This window comes from Rutidosis leptorrhynchoides, chromosome 11 (assembly GCF_046630445.1).
Source record: "Rutidosis leptorrhynchoides isolate AG116_Rl617_1_P2 chromosome 11, CSIRO_AGI_Rlap_v1, whole genome shotgun sequence".
Classification (NCBI taxonomy): Eukaryota; Viridiplantae; Streptophyta; class Magnoliopsida; order Asterales; family Asteraceae; genus Rutidosis; species Rutidosis leptorrhynchoides.
Window position 1 is genome coordinate 83703135 of NC_092343.1, and position 21145 is coordinate 83724279.

The 21145-nt window shown below is 32.1% G+C and overlaps 2 protein-coding genes across 2 annotated transcripts; one reads left to right on the forward strand and one right to left on the reverse strand.

Moving 5' to 3' along the window:
- The first annotated feature begins 10520 nt into the window (after positions 1-10520).
- Positions 10521-11087, forward strand: LOC139874728 (uncharacterized). Its single transcript, XM_071862134.1, has 2 exons — positions 10521-10893; positions 10993-11087. The coding sequence occupies exons 1-2, from the start codon at positions 10521-10523 to the stop codon at positions 11085-11087; spliced, it is 468 nt and encodes a 155-aa protein (XP_071718235.1).
- A 1269-nt stretch (positions 11088-12356) lies between these two features.
- LOC139877332 (uncharacterized) lies at positions 12357-19399 on the reverse strand. Its single transcript, XM_071864749.1, has 23 exons — positions 19216-19399; positions 18730-18809; positions 18185-18271; positions 18028-18078; positions 17816-17933; positions 17666-17722; positions 17470-17534; positions 17271-17354; positions 17058-17108; positions 16912-16974; positions 16782-16828; positions 16581-16650; positions 16442-16504; positions 15985-16074; positions 15853-15891; positions 14945-15094; positions 14735-14812; positions 14510-14595; positions 14332-14380; positions 14173-14253; positions 13603-13696; positions 12743-12834; positions 12357-12613 (listed from the first exon to the last, which is right to left on the reverse strand). Exons 1-22 carry the CDS (start codon positions 19331-19333, stop codon positions 12767-12769), a joined length of 1689 nt encoding a protein of 562 aa, XP_071720850.1. The 5' UTR covers positions 19334-19399; the 3' UTR covers positions 12357-12613; positions 12743-12766.
- Between the last annotated feature and the right edge of the window lie 1746 nt (positions 19400-21145).

A 21145-nucleotide genomic window follows, 5' to 3' on the forward strand; every position in this document is an offset into this window, starting at 1 on the left:
TGAATTAAACACGGTGATTTTGTTTCAACGACTAGTTAACATTCCGGAGATTCGGTACGGTTAATGGCACTCGAAACGAACCACGCGCGAACGAGCTTTTACACAAAACGAGCCCGAGACCCGAGCCCGAGACCCGAGCCCGATGCCACATGTCCATGACCTCATACCTCATCATCCTTGGTCCCATGAGTAGCCAATGCATGTTGACTATTAGTTTAGGCCCATGTTTGTTGACTTTTAGTTGTTTAGGACACTAACTATATTCTCTTAATTTCTAAGTAATAAGAGAACATGTCACATTCTTTTTCATATCATTTTTGCTCCATGATTGCAGTCCCATACACACCAAATAATCCCATACCTTCATCCCTATAATTCTCCATCAAGTTTTGATCTCTTGTTTTTGCTTCTTTGATCAATATTGTTACTTGCATCGTTCTCTACGCGTTTGTATAAATGATTTTGTGATCAAAGGTATAAACACATAAACTCTAATCTCTAAAATCAGTTTTTTATTAAGGTTTCATGGATTAGGTTGTCTATTGCTCAAGTCTTGATGTTTGATGAATACTAGATGCAATAAATTGCTCGTCTTGATAGTTTTATGCGAAAACCGAATTTGTATTTGATGTGTACAGTAATTTTAATTTTTCAATTGTATGATATTATATTATAATTAGATTCCTTGCGAAAAACTATTGATTTTAGGCTTTGGATTCGCTTGATTTCATTTCCGGATGATCAAGTTATGGTCGATTGAAATTAACGTTGTGTTTTTGTGATTGATCAGAAATCTGGGTTTGATAGACCACGAATTGGATTGTGAAATTTATACCATTGGATAGGTAATTTAAGAACACTCAGTTTACACTAGGATATCATGTCGTTTGCTTATGTAAAACCCAAGATATGCCTGAATTAGTGTAAAAGTAGTTTTATACAGCACTTGCATGAAAACGACCTTGTATGATAAAATGTGTTAGCTTCTGTGATTAAAGCTTTGCATATTTGAAATCTACACAAAAATTACTTCATATTTCATGTACATATCATAGGCTAATTGTATCTAGATATTCGGCTAATCGCGTGCGAATGTGACTAGCGAAACTAGAATCGAATCTGTAAATTGCTCTCTGTTTTATACTCTGTGGATTGTGTTTATTGAATGAGCATGTAAGCTTCTGGAATATGAATTTTAACATGATATGTGACTTATTGTTAGTTTATGTCAATCTCTGAAACCTTATGCATTGGGCACAATAGGGCCATACTTTATGTAAATTCTGATTTGAGCTGAAAAACTGAATGTTCAATTTGCATGAATAAACTGTACAAATCGGCTAAACCAAAATTGCTCGATTTTTGATATGTGTTAGTTTAACTTGTTTTTGAACTATGGCCACTGGTCTTGTATCGATTTCATGTTCCTAACTCCGGTTATAGCTAAAACCAAATCAGTGCGCGGTCAGAAACTGACTTGGTGAACCCCAAATGTACCCCTTCTGATTCCTGACTTTTAATCATTGTATGAGACCCTGGCCGGACTTTTTGGAATCAATTTTGAGTATACTTATGATCTGGAGTTTTTCATGTTTACTTGAATTTTGTACTATGAGATAATATGCTAAGTTTGCTACATGTACATGAACTTTGTGCACAACGATAAACTGAAATTGTAAAATTGACCAATTATGATCTAAAACGTGTTGTTTGACTTAGGTTTGATATGTTGACCAACATTTGACATGAACCTACTGATTTTGACTTTAGTTGACTACTTTGACCAAGTTTGACTTTCGGTTTGACTTCGGTTGACTTTGTTTGACTTGCATGAATTAGTTGACTGTATGTTGACTTCTACTTTGAAACACGTCGATTCGAGCAATAAGACAACTTATACTATGAAACCACACTTGTTTAAGACATATTTATTGACCAACCTAAATACATATACTTAGGTTGTATTACTCGGCTATAAACCGTACAAGTAAATTGTCCACTTTTCAATCCGAACTTTATTCAAAGGTGAGTCTACAGTCCCGCTTTTTACATGTTTTCAGGGATGAGAATACACGCTGTTATACTTACATTATCAAATGCTTTTTGTATTGACACGAGTACTATATCTGCATATTGAGTTTGTTCAAAAAGCCTCTAGCTTGAATACTCTAAATACCATCGGTGTAGGCACAATTTAGATGGACGGGTCCGTTAGGTTGACAACCTCACCCTCTATAAAAACTGTGGTGCATTTACTTTGAACATAATACATTCGTACAAGTGTATAACATTTTTATGAGGTAAAGGCAGGTATAGTGGATTCTATACTTGGGTCATTGGTAGTATTCAGGTGTTCATAGATTATGCAAACGTTTCGCAACTTGTAGTTGTACTTGTAAAATCTCGTGGTCAAGGAAACTAAACTATATTTTTGATAACTGTTTTTCAGATACTATACAACGTTATTTAAAACTGTGGTTTACGAACAAATTAGATAAAACTTGACATGGTATTGTCTACGAATATTTGAAACTTGACATGGTATTGTCTACAAATGATTGAAACTTGACATGGTAGTGTCAACAAACTTTTGAAATGGGACACGGAGTTGTCTAACTTTTAACATTGAACCTTGGTGGTCTTCCACTAATAACCGTTTTCGAAATGTATTTCTTAAACATATTGTATTGTTTACCTAAAACCTGTAGATTCACTCAACATTGTTGTTGATCCGTTTTGCGTGTTTTATTCTCAGGTATTAATTGCTTCCGCTGTAGAATATTGCTGTTACGTAGAAGTCAAACCAAGCACTGGGACAAAGTTAACATTCCGTTAAAGGGATTTTTGACGGGGTGTTAAACCATAGCTATAACCCATAGTTTTCTTAGCTTAAACCCGTTTGAAAACTCGTTTTGAAGGTGACACACTCATGACCTCGTCGTAGTATTTTATGTATATTACTAATAATAATAATAATAATAATAATAATAATAATAATAATAATAATAATAATAATAATAATAATAATAATAATAATAATAATAATAAGATTAATAATAATAATATTAATAATAATAAATAAAATAAAATAAATAATATACGGAATAATATATAGATCAAAGAGATGAATGCAAAATGAATTGAGCAGAAACAAGGTCGAGCTTTTATAGACTTCCTGAAATCAGTCCCCATGCGATCGCATGGGATTTTAGTTATGTTTTCATGCAATCGCATGGCCAAAATATCCAGAATTGGATCCTACAGCTCCGCGATCGCGATACTTTTGTGTGTAGGTGCTCCGCGATCGCGGAGGCCTACTTTCCAGCTCATAAATGTTTTGTCACTTTGTTTGTCGACATAATTTTATATAATATATATTATATAAATTAAATTAATTAATTATATATTATATTTTATTCCCGTGCATAGTTGATTTGAAATTTTTGTTCCTATAAGTCGTACGTCGTCACTCGACTTATGTCCGGGTTCCGATTTTTCGAACGTCCTTTCGTACACTGAGAAAGCTTGTACTTTACGTTTCGCGACTCGTACCTTTGTCAAAATATAGACTTAAATTATCCATAAACTATACCACTCGAAATATAACTCATACATTTGAGTGTTTTGGTCATTTGCTTCTATAAATCATCGTCTCGTTATTTACTAATATAATAGTATTATCAAACGTCTTATTTTTAACTTCTCAAACATATCTAAATATCAATCGAATTAATAAACAAGTGTTGCAATCGTTTTCTTAACTAATTGAAATCATATATATATATATATATATATATATATATATATATATATATATATATATATATATATATATATATATTCAATATTCATAAACACGTTTTAAATACACGTCGCAAGTTATTCATACAATTAATATTCCAACTTATCATATATATTCAAATAGATATTTAAACCAATAAGTTTAATGTACGGTATCATACAATTAAAACTTTGTTACGCTTTCAAGTTATAGTACACATATCTATTTACACATAATAGTTCGTGAATCGTAGTGAACAGTCGATGGGTAATTGAATATATGAAAGTAGCTCAAAAATTTTGAGATTCATCTTTATAGACTTTGCTTATCGTGTCAAAAACATTAATCATTTAAAGATTAAGTTTAAATTTGGTCAGAAATTTCCGGGTCGTCTCAGTTAGGCTCGGTTTCCATCCCCGAAAGTGTTGTTGTTAATGATGACAATATTTCTTTTGCGAAAAGATTGGCACGTTTAAAGATTGAGAAGAATAAAAAGAAGATTGAATCGAAGGCAAGTCGAAAGGAGGCAATGAAAGTGGATATACCTTTACCGATTTTGATTGGGCGTAGTGGAAGATCTTATTGTGACCGCGAGGATCCTTTTGGTATAGGTTTTTGCTAGTCGTGGTATGTTCTAAATAGGAAGGTTCCTAGGGATCTTTTCGAAGGTGTGAATTTGCGGTCAAGATGGAATTTAGCATCTACCTCGGGATCTTTTAAGCTCGTGGATCATAAAGAAGATTTGGATAAATAGATCGCCATTCAAAACTTGTTTATGGCAGGAAAGGTAGAAAAGAAGAAGAGTGGTGGTGCGGATCCAATCAAAGGCGCTTCTTCGGGGTTGGCAAGGTATGGTATGAGTGACGAGGCTTTTGCGGCTTTTGATACTATGATGACGAATATGGCCGAGCGCTCACCGGTCAGGCTTTCTTCTAGTGAAACCCGCATGCGCTGGCTTGGATCAAGAATCACCAAAAGGGTAAAGAGAAATTGGTTCAAGGCGCCGAAATGGCTAAATTCGGCGTGTTCATTAAGGACATTTGAGTTACTTTTCGATTTGATTTTTTTGATTGGTTGTAGTATATGGTGTTTGTATTGCATTGTCTTTTTGGTTTTGGTTTTGGTTTTTCAGATTAGGTTAGTTGAGACTTAGTATATATAGTTCGTTGGTAGCCGTTTTCTAAGTACGAGTCTCGCCGGGGTATTTCTTTGTATATTTTGAATTCATTTTTTTTTTTCGAAAGCATTTTCATTTTTTATGAAAGTTATCGTTATTCTTGAAAAAAAAAAATTCATTCATCCATTCATTATAATTAGATCCTCCATAACTACAAATAAAGTAAATATCTATTATTAATAACTACAAATAAAGTAAACATCTATTAATAGACTTAATACCTTATACAATAGTATTCAAATCTACTATTTACTGATCATCTCTTCATTTTTCTAATACATGTGATTTTGTATTATGAATAGTTCATGTTGCCAATAATGTTAATCTGAGAGTGAACCGTACACATTCATAGTATCTCTACTTGATAACCCACCAATTTGTGTATCCATAATAAGATGGGTAATGATATATACACAACCAATTTTTACAAATACACAATCAAACATGCTTTACAGTGTTGTACTATACAACACTGTAAAGCATGTTTGGTTGTGTATTTGTGAAAATTGGTTGTGTATATATCATCACCCTAATAAGATACAAGAAATATCACCTTTTGTTTCCCGTTTATAAGTTTATTATATAATACGGAGTATATTGTATTATTCCGTATATTGTATTATAATAATTTATAATGTATGTATTGGTAAAACAAAATGCGAAAAATGATTGGAGAGAGGAGAGAGCATGGGATTAAAAATTGAATATTTCATTTAAAAATTATAATTATAATTATAAATAATAATAATATAATATAATATTTATTAAAATATAATAATATATCGTCTTCGGTAACGAATTCCTTAGACTCGGTCGAGCGCTTGAAAAACAATCGAATCGGGGGACGGGGGTCGAAGTAGAATTGGCCATTCAAATCTTGTGTAATTTTAAAATAAATTTGTTTTTAAAGCAAAAATATCAATGAGTAATTTTAAAATAACACGGAGTAAAACTTCAATAATAAGGAATATGTGGGAGGAAAAAATGAGATGTGATGTGAGAACCACTCATAGAATTGAAGAAGGCAACAAAGCTAATACGAGTACGAGTAATATATAAATTATTAATTAATTAATTACTAATAGTTGAATTTGAAACATAAAATACTTGAATTCGGTGGATCAGCTGTACATAAACATACAGCCGTACTATCAACAACTTTGCAAATTACTTTCTACTACTTAATTGCTAGCTAGCCACTTTCAATTGTTTTGTATGTACACTACAACAAATACTGAATGTACACAATTTTTTGTTGCTTTTATGCATTTTTGAGTGGATGGAGGGCTGGTCCTATCATTTTTGATGCCCTGTGCGTAAATATAAAAATATGCCCCTTTAATTTTTGTAAGCAAATAGTACTATTATACTATCTTTATTAATATAAGTATAAATAAATGGTTATAACCTTGTGTTAAATTTTATATTTTATTTAACTGATTATATGTTATAATACATACATTTATAGAAGAATATAGAAATATAGACACTAAAAAAATATAACCTCACTTCAAGTCAACTTGCAAGGTTTATTAATACATGCTACATATGTTCTATTGAGAAATATTCATTTAAATCCTTAATTTTGTTTGAAAACCAAGAGCTAAAACTCAACCTTTGGATTAAAATAATCAATGGCTAGAATTAAAATCAAATGTAATTTGGCGGATCCATCACATGTGATTGTCATGACAATCATATGTGATTGTAAGATCCAATCATATGTGATTGTATGATTCTCAAACAAAAGTAAGAATTCAAATAAATATTTCACTTATTCTAGTTTGTAAAAATATCACGGTAATATTAATATATTCATTCAATTAGATTTCAAATATGCTTATATATTAATATTAAAATACTTTTTTATTAATTTATTAATTTAAACTATATCTTTTAGTCTAGATATAAATTGACACAAACTAAATAACATACGAGTACATTATATGGTCCTATTTTATTTTGTATAACAAGTAAAAAATGTTCTTTAATTCCTTAATATACTCACATACAGTACTACTCGTATATAATTACAATAATGGAGTATTAATAAAATGTTTTAAATAATAAAATCTAAAGAGAATGGTTAATATGTAAGTTAGTATAATAGTGAAGGGGTAAGTAGCAAAAAAGTTAATTGATAGTGTCAGGGAATCACCTTCCTCACATTTTTCCCAAAATTCTCTGCAACATCCTAACCCCATAAAACCTAAATGAAGCTTTTAAGTTTGCTGCAAAAAACAAAAATTAACCATCTAAACATACCACATATATATATATATATATATATATATATATATATATATATATATATATATATATATATATATATATATATATATATTTATTTATTTATTTATTTATTTATTATTATTTTTTTTTTTTTTTGAAAGATAAAGGGCAATTTTTATTGAGAAGCAAAAACAGGGCAGTGTACAAAAGCTGGAGATATGCAATGAGCATATGCATACTAGAGGAAAACTGTATAAGTATCATATAACATAATTAAATTGTTCAAAACTCGATTTTTACTCACTTACACATCTCAAATCTGTAAAAATTCAAGAACAACCATTGAACACATGATGCCCAGGTGCGGTTGCACCTCCAGCCCCAACCCAGGTCCGGCCCTGAGTGCATGATATTAAAATTTTCATATTTTTACAAGTGCGTTATAACAAGCAGTATAGGATGATTGCACTGATAAGCCGTGATTTTATTGATATGAATTCACGCCTTACAATTGATATATGCCCAAAATATATAGCTATCTAGAATACAAATCTAATGGACTAGAATAAAAATAGACTCTTATAGAACATAAACTAACAAATATATATAAAACATATAAAAAAAATTATCCATCTAACATTCATCGTAAAAAGTGTTTAAAGATTTACGCACACTATTAAATGCAAATAAGGTATTCGATTTTACACATCTTTAATTGTGAAATAATTTACTTATAGAATAGAATGGTGATTTGCACACTTACATCTTTATGAATAGTTATATGTACACTTACACATTTATGAGTGGTGATTACACTTGCAAAATCAGCTATACATCATATTACAAAATCGCTATACATCACCATATTGCAAAATCAGCTATACATCACCATATCTCCATTACATTGTTGTAAAGTACAACTATTAGTGACAAAGTATGGAATTTATAATCTGATTGGTTGTTAAATTGTAAAACACTTTCTCACTTAATATTTCCACCCTACAAGTTTTGTGTTTATGAAATTTCAATTGGGATGAGACAAGGACAACGATTTAATTTTAAACATGAAGAATTCAAATGCAAATATCAAAGAGCGTGTGTGTTTTTGTATGTTTTGGAATGAAAGCTCGGTTTTCTTTCTAGAGGGAAAACGGATCAATATGGTTGCAAATTGAATAGGAGCTTTCGTTTTGACAGAAAAAGCTGCTAACCCATGTATTGTGACTATTGGTGAAAAAATCGGTTGGAATGCATCACTTATGTACATTGTATAGTACCCAAATTTTTCAGGTTAGGGCTTGAATCCCGCAAGGGAGCGCGACCCTCGGACTCCTGCTACTTTCGAGATAGTGTCCAGTAAATTCTAACGAGTGTGCAATTCACACTCTCCGAACTCATTGTTATGCATTACTAGATAGCTATTGCTTTCAAGTAAATCACAAATAACTAAAATGATTGTTAAATGATACCAAAGTCATTACCAACAACTTAAAACATGATTAGTGATGTATGGATAAATTTTGATGATGTACAAATCATCTTCTATAAGTATTTATAAAAGAATTGTGAAGGAAAACTACAAAGATAATTATTAAATCGTTAACACCGCATTTCGCAAAGAGCCAACTAGCTCTATGACAAAGTCTAAGCGCCGTCTCAGCGTGAAAATTATGCTAAATAGTGTATAAAGATATGGTGTGGTTAAAGCTAACAGATATAACAATTCGGTCAAGGTGACCAAGTTGCAATTTCACTTCGTAGGAGGCAAATCATGATAATTCTATAGCTTTTTATTTAGGCTCTAAATTACTATAATTAATGAGGATAGAACTTGAATTTTCACTAGAGATTTTTAATCCTCACCTCTAGGCTATCCCTTGAAGGCTTAAAGTTTAACAAACCTATAGCTAAGTTTTTAAGGATTTAACCAATACAACAAATCAATTTGTTCATTTATATTATTATATTTTACTTGTCCAATAGAAACTGATGTTATAATGAGTCGTAGATTTGTAATTAAATTACCCTACATAAACATAAGGTTCGATTAGTTCTTTCAGATGAAGTTTCTACGCATCATGTCATAATATGGAATTTTGTCATGATAATTACCAGTTTTCGGATTTAAATGCATAAATGAGTAGTCTAGTCTAACCAGTTGCGAATCTATAATTAAAACTTAAAAGACTTTCAAAGTAAACTAATCTAAATATCTTTATGGTCTATACTATAAAATCATAAATCTTACAGACACATGGAGCCCTGTAATTATATTTGATTGTATCATATCATATATTCTATATAAAAAAAAATTACATAGTTAGTGGTATTACATGACGTCACATATTAATAAGCTGAATCGCCACTGAGATTAACTTGCTCATTGGGCCAAACTCAATATATCGTGTAACATTCTCTAGAGAATTAATTAGATCGACAGACATATAAACGCTTAAACTGAAATGAAATGGTGAAAATGCGTTGGAAACAAATGAACCAATATTCACAAACGAATGTTTTGTACGTGTCACTAATCCCAATAATTGGTGAGATGAACAAAAAAATTAATAATTGAGACTTAGACACCGGAAGCATGGTGGAAAATGCGTGCATGTTTATTAACAATAATAAATTAATTAACTTAAGAAATTAAGAAATTGATTGACTTATAAAATAAAGTCTTCGTCTCCAGTTTGTTGTTAGTAGGAGGACAGCTTTTTTTTCTCACCAAATACACTGTTTAATGATATTTCATAATAATTAATAAAATAAAAAAAATGAAAAGATGAGTTTTACATAGATAAATGAAACCACACAAAATATATAAATATATAATATAATTGTGCTTTTAATGAATATATATAGTACCCGTATTAACTTATTAGAAGTAATAACATAACAAAGGGTAGCAAAGATTTAAAGAAGTTTACATACAATTATTTGTAAACGGATAAATGTGTAAATAACTAATATCCACTATTTCCAGACAGCAATAAAAAAAAAATGAAAAGGGCAATTTTGGTAATATACGAAAAGTTGGCCCACGGACAGCCCCGTACCCGACACGCTCCCCAGCCCAGCCCTACTGCTTATTTAACCCCCCGCTTTCAACCTTTTCATATACATTTCATTTAAACGCGTATCGTACTTAAATATATAAATTTTATTAAAAAAATCATTATTCAAATATTAGTTTTATATTTGTTATGGTCCCACTTCTATCTCTATAAATACACCATCATTTTTTTCTCAACTCATCAACAAAAGCAACAATCATAAGAAGAACAAAACCAACAACGATAACTAGTACTTTCTATCAACGAAGAAAACATGAAAATGATGCAAAAGAGATCGAGATCGGATGTGAGTCGAAGAGCATGGAACATATTAAGGTTAGCCTTATTATGGGCAAGAAAAGGTGGTGTGTTTGTTCTGAAGAAAAGACTTGTACTCGACTTACAACATTTTGTCAAAAGCCTTAAACAAACAAACAAAGGCAATGGCGCTCTCCAGTATGGAGATCGCCAGTTGTCCTTTGATGCAACGCCTATGATTCATGTGAAAATGTCAAGGCCTAACTCAATGCGGTTTAAGTTGCCTCATATTCCTTGTATTAATCCGCACGTTGATTGTTCTGATTTATTTGATTTTGATGATGAGAGTGAGTACACGAATTATGAGGCTAGAAAAAGTTTCTTGATTGGTAATGGGGAAGAGTACGATGATCAAGAAGATGATTATAATGATGATGATGATGATGATGATGATGATGATGATGATGATGATGAAATGTTTGAACAAGGAGGGATTGACATTAAGGCTGAAGAGTTTATAGCTAACTTTTATGAACAACTTAAGCTTCAAAGACAAGTTAATACGCGAAGACGAAGTGATTAGATTATTGTCATTGGCATTTTCGCCTTCAATTTTGGGACTTTGTTATGATGCTTCGAAATTTTTCATAAAGGGATTGTTGTATATACTATCTTTCAACCTATTTATTTATTAATAAAAAAACTATTGATTATGATAGTTCATTGAACTTGTGTTCTAGTTACATTACACAACGCTTACATTAAACTTGTGTTCTAGCTGGATTATTGTCAAGGTTGATGAAATTTCAATGTTGCAAAGAACATATCAGCGTAATTTGGAACCTTTCAGTGTAATCAAGTCACACCAACAAACAAGTTACTTGAGAGCAAGTGACCAACTAAAATTCAACTCAGTTTAAACCGAGTCAGCCACCAGTATTCATAATTTCATATAAGACTTCATTTTGAGTTCAAGATCTATAAATATATGAAACTGTATAGGTCGCGAGTTTAATCAAGCTTGACTCATTCTACGCTTGTTATCCTTTTTGTAATTGTACATTAGGTAGGTGACCGGATATAGTTAATGAGCTTTTGTGACATTAATATTGTTGAGTTTGAGTCGGGTCAAGCCGAACCAAGCTTGAGCTAGAAGATAAACGCTTGATCAAGTTAAGTCAAGTTAATACAGGTATCGGTACCATTCGGTATCGATACCGGTACGGTATCGGTACCGAGCCAACCACAGGTATCCATAATTTCATATAAGACTTTCATTAGCGCTCAAGTGCTAAAATATGAAACTGTATCGGTCGCGATTTAAATCGAGCTTGACTCATTCTACGCTTGTTATCCTTTTTGTAATTGTACATTAGGTAGGTGACCGGATATAGTTAATGAGCTTTTGTGACATTCATTGTTGAGTTTGAGTCAGGTCAAGCCGAACCAAGCTTGAGCTAGAAGATAAACGCTTGATCAAGTTAAGTCAAGTTAATACAGGTATCGGTACCATTCGGTATCGATACCGGTACGGTATCGGTACCGAGCCAACCACAGGTATCCATAATTTCATATAAGACTTTCATTAGCGCTTAAGTGCTAAAATATGAAACTGTATAGGTCGCGATTTAAATCGAGCTTGACTTATTCTACGTTTGTTATCATTTTTGTAATTGTACATTAGGTGACCACATATAGTTAATCAACTTTTGTGATGTTCTTCCGAGCCAAACTTGACCTAGAAGATAAACGCTTGATCAACTTAAAGTCGTGTTTAAAACTTCGAGTTTTGAACTACACTCTTAGCTCAAAATTGACTGTGTTTCAACTTACTCTAGCAACATTACTCATAACAACCACATAACAATTATGTAAAAACAAATTTGTCCTTGCAAAAGTACCATATTAAGCATACAACTTTTTCCTGGATTTGAAACAAAGTAGAATGTCATTTCAAGACAAATTCCACAAAAAACCAACAGACATGCCCATTCTAATTCCAAAAGTTAAAATTAAATTATCGTTGCCAGCTACATGTGACCTGTTTTGTTCCTGTTCCCCATCACACCTAAACATTGATACTCTCTAAAACACGAAACCTTTTTTCCCCTGGATGTCAAAAGAAACATATAATATTTGTGACCCGAAAGTAATTAATAGGAACGTCGAATGAAATATACTAATATAGACTAATACAAATTAATAAGGATGCATGTCAAAGTTTTATCAACCTTATACCTGCTATAAAGAGTTTGAAGACAATTATATAGACCCGTTCTGGTGTGTCTTAACATATGCTTCCAACCGCCCTGTTGCCGCTAATATAAGACCTGCAGTAAAATATAGTCAGCCACCAGTTTCAGCTTCAAGCTTTAAAATTTCAGAAGATCCTAAACTTCATTCTATACATCTTCATAATTAAAAAGTAACTATATAGCAAAGAACTATACATGGCAATTGAGACCCATACTTTCAAATTTGGGTCAATTGGGTCTCGAGAAAAATTAGGTGTATCAACGTAAATCAAAACTTAAAAAAAAAAGTCCAATAGTTTTCCCTCCAACCTATTAGGTCCTATACAAAATATAAAAGAACATGTCTAATGGGTATTAATTCTCATAGCTCAATACATAGAGATAGGTCTAATGGGTCTTGTGAATGAGTCAAATGAGTCGAGCATAACAAGTTTCATCCGCTAAACATTTATTAAAGCATTCATAGTTATATCATTTATTATGTATATTAAAATTTTCATATAAATAATTAATAAATTATAAATTATAATACCTAAAATAATATAATAAATGTAAAAATTCAATATAGAAGTATATGACCTATTTGGACCCATGACCTGTTTCGACTTGTTAGCCCACCCAACCCAGCCTGACCCATTTGGACCCGTTTAAAAATTTGACCCGTTTGACCCATGACCCATTTCAACCCAAAATTAGTTTGACCCGTTACCCAAACTGACCCGTTTGCAAGGCATAACAAAGAACTAAGAAAAACCCAAGAAATTTGTGTGGAAGTAGCTTGAATCGCACATGTATCGGTACGAACACATTTGATATTAAAATTTCAGAACAGGTTGGATTTACCTAAAAATAGGACTGAAGGCTTTCCAGGGCGTGATTTATATTCAGGATGAAACTGTACTCCCACATAGAACGGATGGCTTGGAAGCTCTAAAATCTTCAGAACAAAAGATGAAAATATTAGCACGGTCTAATATTTGTTATTAATTTAATTTTTATTATAATTAGATATTGCAATAGTTATAATGAGTGCATTCTCTCTACGCATCGTATATAAGCTTCAATCTATAAACACCCATTGGTTCTGAACCACAATAACCTGTTTGATTATCAATTTAAATTAAATGTAAAATTATTGTATTAACCGTGTACATGAACAAATAAGATAATATAGTTAATAGTGTTCTTGATGTAATTTAAGAAGGATATTATAGAGGAAATTGAGGTGTTGAATGATTAAGAAAATATTTTTACTTTGAATGATTCAACACACATTTTTTCTCACTCAGCAAGCATCATATTTGTCACTCAGAGGACACAAACAAATGTGTTGAATGCAAAACGGTTCATCATTCAATGTTGAACTAGGCGATTAAATACGTCCTAAAATTAGGTATCCGTCATAAAACAAACCTCCATTCGTTGACCGCTTTCATCCTTCCCAACAAACCTTAAGCCCGTCTTTTCTAAATGACCAACCACCTCAGGATTCACCTACATAACAAGGACAGAAAAAACTTCTTTAACGTGTGTTTTTATAATGATCATCTACATTTCTTTACGATGACTAACCTCGTAACGATGTCGATGTCGCTCATCCACATAGTCCGGATTGTGATAACTGCCACAAAACAGAACATGATAATTATAACAGAAGGTTCTCGCGATGCTATTTTTTTATACTAAGAACAGTAAAATTAATGGATCTAAAAGGGCGTCTTAATGTATTTCAATAGTTTGAATCTCATACAGTTTAGCGGTAATACAATCCGAGGTCTGCAGTAAAGTTCTTCGAGAGCCAAGTCTCATTGTGTTTCCCATGTGCGTTCTTGAACCCTGAACGTAAATGCTAAAAGAATCATTGCTGATATTCCATATATACACATACACATACATATACATACACATACAGATACACATATACATACATGTGTTTGTGTGTGTATATATATATATATACACACAGCAGAAATACCTCTGGCATGAATATTACAACTGGTTTGACAGTATCCTCATCAAATTCAGTACTATTTGCCTCGTTCCAGCCCAGAATCTAGAAAAATTCGTTAAAAGTGAGAAAATATAATATCGAGAAAACAAATATATATATAGAAACGACCTACATTTCTAAATATATATAAAGAAACGACCTACATTTCTAAATATATATAAAGAAACGACCTACATTTCTAGAAATCTCGATAACTGAAATCTGCATGCCTAAGCAAATGCCAAGATAAGGAACTTTATTCTCTCGGGCATACTTAGCAGCTAGTATCATTCCCTTCACACCACGATCTCCAAATCCACCAGGGACCAAAACACATGCGGAATTCTGAACATAACAATATATAGTTTTACACACAGTAATTATATTCAATATTCAAACTATACCTGGCAAACGCGTCAGGTTGGGTCAGTGTGGGTAACGGGTCAAAAAGGTTTTGGGTTGAAAAGGGTCACGGGTCCAAAGGGCCAAACATTTAAACGCGTCCAAATGGGTCAGGTTGGCTAACGGGTCGAAACAGGTCACGGGTCAATTGGGTCCAAACGGGTCATATATTTTTACATTGATTTTTTACATTTATTATATTGTTTTAGTTATTATTATTTATTTATTATGTATAAGAAAATATTAATATTAATATTAATACTAATATACATATTACATAATAAGTTATATAACCATGAATGTTTTCATAGATGTTTGGCGGATGAAACATGTTATGCTCGGCCCATTTGACCCATTCACAAGACCCATTAGACCCATTAGACCCATTCACAAGACCGACCTATCTCAATTTATAGAGCTTTGGGAATTGATACCCATTAGACCTTTTTTTTTTTGTAATTTGTATAGGACCCAATAGGTTGGAGAGAAACCCAATGGACCTGTTTTTAAGTTTTGATTTACATTGCCGGACCTATTTTTTCTCAAGACCAATCGACCCGAAAGCTTGACCCAATTGATCCAAAGTTGAAAGTATGGCTCTCAATTGCCAGGTATAATTCAAGCATATCATTATATACATACCACCGCAAATATATCAATATGTACTCAAAGCTATAAAATAATATGTTGACCAAACATACCTTTAGTGTTTCCCAGGCCTTTGTATGAACTTCTGGTGCCTGCAAACAAATAAACATTTTAAGCCTAGAATATGGTATATTATAATGATACTAGCATCTAAATTCATGGAAATAATATGAGTTTTTTTTTACCGATTTGGCACATTCATCTTCAAGATCGGAAGCTGCAATCCATTCAATGGAAGGTTTCAACGAACATGAGATGCAGGCATGCAGAAGGGCCTGTATTTTAAGTTCAGTAAGACATATGTGTAACTCAATGTGAAGTCCACAGTTGAACTCAATAAACTAAGGATTGAAAAGTATAAAGCTAGAAGCAAGAAGTTTAATATCTATAATAATTGTAACAATACTAATGTGGATAAATCATATCATGCAGTAAACAATGTTTGGTCAAAGAATCAAATAGATACAAGTCTTAGACTACATAAAAGATTCTGTGTTAGCAGCAGATGTGTTATATTTCTCGTTCAACATTTTATCGACGAAAACAAGAATAAATACATACTAACCATATATAGTATTTTCATATAAGACATACCATTCTTAATCTGGGATTATGCATCGAATTAAAATACACTAATCATACCTTAACAACAGACAAATAGGAGTCTGTTAGGCCAACATATTTCCCAACCATTGCAATCTTGACCTGCAGAGAGTAATTGTTCTTCAGACACTGAAATGAGACGTTGCAAGGGAAAAACATTTTTTAGGATGAAACTAACAGAATTCGTAAGGTTGTCAAATGTTTCTGCCCTTGTAGTCCACTCTTGTAAATTTGGAGGGCTGGCTACACTGAAAATAGACAATACTGTCAGATTTCAAACATTGCAGGCCTTAATTATGCAAAACTTATTCTTTACCATTATAATAAATCATGTTCCTTTATTGAGTGAAGATGATGAAATGTAAATATAAAATCTCACCCAAGTAGTGCTAGCTGCTTCAAAATTGCCTCGTGAGCATTTTGATTCTAAAACAAAGTCAAAAGAATTTTAGAGATGATATTAAGAATTTTAAATGAATACAAGAAAATTTTTGTTCATGTTTACATACCCTTAGTAAAAGAGGGACGTGCCAAATGTTGGGTACATCATGTATATTGAGAATGTTAGCCGCCTGTTTAATAAACATAAGAGAATAAAATACACGAAAGAAATATAATCTAAAAAGATTAAGTAAAGCTTTATGTGTCAACTTACAGATACATGGCAAAACTGTGAGAGTTTCAGCTTTGTAGTTTCCAACAATGGCTGCAAGGTAATCATGTAAGCTATTTAATACCTAATTCTTTATACAATCCACAATGAATAAACCAGTACACAGGTTGAGTTATATCAGCTAGTTGGCATATAATATTTACTTGTATACAACATTTTATAAATTATGCTTGCATAGGATAAACAAAAACATACCTGAGCAGAACGACATGCTAAAAAGTGGGGAGTCAGGCCTAAAGCTCGTAGTTCACGAACACTGTGTTGTGTAGGCTTGGTTTTCTAAAAAAACAAAAATCAACTGACACTATAAGAGACTTGGCTAATCAAAATAATGTAACGTTTTCCAAAACATCAAAAGTGAGATAAATCAAACATGGAAACAGTCGGGTATTACCTGTTCCCCAACAACACCAAGTACAGGTACAAGGCTAACATGAATAAGACAGAAATTATCGGGTCCTGAAAAACCAACATAAACAAAGAATCATCATAAACAGAAATTATCGGGTCCTGAAAAACCAACATAAACAAAGAATCATCATAAGCACATTGATAACAGAGCATATAATGAAACATAACAATAAACTTACCAGTTGAGAAATATAATTGTCGCAAAGCTTCAATGAAGGGCATAGACTCAATGTCACCTATTAAGAAATAACAAAGATAATAAATAAATAAATAAATAATCATTTAGATTTTATAAGAATGCATAAGTCATGATTTGTTAAGGATAGTACCAACTGTTCCTCCTAGTTCTATTACACACACATCTGCAGGTCCCTCTTTCCCATCCACAGGAATAGCAGAAACTGACTCAATCCAATCCTTAATAGCATCTGTTATGTGTGGGACCACCTAAAATACGCTTAAACAAGCAGAGCAGGAGTAAGTATTAATCTGTCTCTTCATGTATTGAAATGAAACAGTTACATATATGCACATTACTTGCCTGAACTGTCTTTCCAAGATAATCTCCTTTTCGTTCCTTCTCAAGAACAGACTGACAAAAAAAGCAGAATTCACATATTAAGTATCTTCACTGGTTAAACTAGGCTACACCAATCATTAAAAAAAAAAAAATAGAAAATAAAATAAAATAAAATCACCTGATAGATCTTTCCAGTTGTGATATTGTTATCCCTGGTAAGCCTCACATCTAAGAACCGTTCATAGTTTCCAAGATCTAGATCAACCTATCATACGGGGAAAAAAATCATTCATAAAAAATACATTAAAATCAGGTCATTCCTTTATATTTGGCTTACACAACAGGTATGCCCCCTGTTAAAGCTTCTTAAAGTGTGGTTGAAGTAATATAAAACAAAAGAGATGACTTTCATAAGTAGACACTTTCATTTAAGTTTGAACTATTTATACTACTCTGTATATATGTTACTGCTTAGAAAACAGCTTCAATGTTATAGCATCACCAATAAATTTACTGTTAAAACAACTCTATATGAAATGAACACAGTGACTTGACCACTTCTTTTGATCCTAAAAAGGCCAACGCGGTTACGGATCAAAAAACATTAGTAAAGGCGAAAGAACAGTCGTTTCTCAAGTCACAGCATTCAAGTTGTAGTTATGTACAGTCGTTTTGTAACATGTGCAATGACTGATGAAATAATTTAAAGGTAAAAAATAGCACCTCTCCACCATCATCAAGAACGAAAACCTCTCCGTGTTCAAACGGAGACATCGTACCAGCATCCGTATTCAAGTAAGGATCTGCAACCACCAAACACCATTACAGTATATTAATATACATACATCCCCTTCATTAAAAAAATATATTCATATACAAACTATACTTTTAAATCAGTAAAATTCAACAATCAATATCCGGATCACCATGCCAATAGTTGTAACATGCATGATCAGATACCTAATAATCTCAGTAAGCAAAATTAAAACAAATTTGTACGAAACTCAACATGCAGTATTCAAATTTAATGTCATTAGCAATTTCTCACATAAATTGAACACAAATAATAATCAATTAATAAGGATCAACAAAACATGAGTAAATTCATACTCCGTAATTAGGAACCTAATTGATAAATAAGCACGTCTATACATACATACTATATGTATACATGGACAACAGTAATTGATAATTTTAAGAAAAATCGACCGATTTTGATTGAGGTGACGCGAAGGCCGCAGGCTTTAAGAACAACGCCAATGCTACTAGCGGTGACGCCTTTACCGAGACCGCTAACGACGCCACCGGTCACCAATACGTACTTCATTTTTTGATTTTGTTGAAGTTTTTGTAATGTATGCAAGGTGTTTGTGAAAATGTCTGAGAGAAAGTTAGGGGAAGCCTAACAGAGTTAAGTTGTTTTCAGGAAGAAAAAAAAAAAAAAAAAAAAGAAGGGGGAAAAGGAACAAATAAACCCTGGGGGTTGTTATTACGTATGGAATCAAATCATCAAATCATCAAATATATATTATAGGACCGTATCCATTTGGTACTTTAACTTTTACTTGCACATCAACATCATGTTACCTTTCTAAATCCACATTGTATTATTTAATTTAATTATTATTATTAAATAAAAAATATAACAATAACAATATGGAAGTGGTTAAATGCCATAATGATTCTAGATCCATAGAGTCGAAATTCGATAAATCTAGGTGGAAAAAACCTTTTGTTCCCAATCGTCTCACTGCTTTTATCGATGTTATGGACAATATGAAAGACGTTCAAAAGAGGGTCGAGTTCACGTCTAGCAAACCTCTATCCGATTTGATGCAAGATTGAAAGTCGAGAGTTGAAAAAAAAAAGAAGTTGACTCATGTAGAGGAATTGAAGGAGTTTGACAATTTTATTAAAGATCTCTGAGCGTTTTGTGTCCTAGGTGCTGGCGGATATCCTTTGTTGTCGTGTTGAATATAGATCTTAATCTTCCGTTCATCGGTTAGATTAGATTGCATTTTTTGTTGTTTTTGTTTCGTAGCCTTTTATTTTCATATTTAGCGTTGCGAGCTTTTTGTAGGTTTTGGTTAGTTATGCTTGGGTTTTTATCATTTGTAAGTTTAAAGGAGGTTTCATTTTTTATGAGCCTTCTTTCGTTATACGGAGTATATAAGTTTATCCGTTTTTTCGCCAAAAAAAAAAAACCTCCCAAATTGGGTCATCAAATGATTAGAATTGGTTTTTGACCTTTTTCGAAAGTTATATCAGCACACAAAGTCTCATTTTGGGGTGGTTGAGGAAAAGGTCATAAGCGATCACGGACCACGTACATTTAGTGCAAATATTTTTTTCCCATAAATAAAATGAAATATATATCCTCTTATATCGCTTATAGTATAAGTTTATAGGATGTAATTTGTTTTGTATGATTAGATTTTAAGCTAGTGATTTAATAAATGGATTAATTTGTTGATGACAAGTTGGTTGAACCGTATCCACAAATTACAATTATTGAGTTATACCTCTGGCATCATATTCCAATCTATCTTCTTCTTTTTTTAATCATACGGTGTCATTTCAATAGATGTCCACGTAATATTTCTCTATCAATAAGTCCACATGGAATATGATACCCTGAGAGCTCATATGAAATGGAAACTGATTATGCATCTAATTTATACTATATATATATATATATATATATATATATATATATATATATATATATATATATATATATATATATATATATATATATATATATATATATATATATATATATATATGGGCAGGATTAATGGGGAAGTAACTAATCGAGAGGAAGCGGGGGAAGCAAAAAAAAAATTTTTTTTTTTCGTTTTTTTTGAATTTTTTTTTCCGGCATCAAGATCACACGAAAATATGAACATTTAGAAGCGACACTTCGTGATGAATGTTATTATTTAGGCGGGAAAAATATCGACAAAAATAACATTCAAGATAATATTGTTCGTGAAGAATATGAACGTTTTTTTTCCATATTTTGTGAAGTAAAATTTAGCCCGATTTAGAGTTTAGGGTTTAGGGTTTGGTGTTTTGGGTTTATTCCATAAACCCAAAACACCAAACCCTAAACCCTAAACCCTAAACTCTAAACCGT

Coding starts and splice junctions, on each gene's coding strand:
- LOC139874728 (XM_071862134.1), top strand. CDS start 10,521: ATGAAAATGATGCAAAAGAGATCGAGATCGGATGTGAGTCGAAGAGCA. Junction 10,894..10,992: donor TAGAAAAAGTTTCTTGATTG/GTAATGGGGAAG, acceptor TGTTTGAACAAG/GAGGGATTGACATTAAGGCT.
- LOC139877332 (XM_071864749.1), bottom strand. CDS start 19,333: ATGAAGTACGTATTGGTGACCGGTGGCGTCGTTAGCGGTCTCGGTAAA. Junction 18,079..18,184: donor CAACTGGAAAGATCTATCAG/GTGATTTTATTT, acceptor TTTTTTTGTCAG/TCTGTTCTTGAGAAGGAACG. Junction 15,095..15,852: donor AGGCCTGGGAAACACTAAAG/GTATGTTTGGTC, acceptor TGTTATGTTCAG/AATTCCGCATGTGTTTTGGT.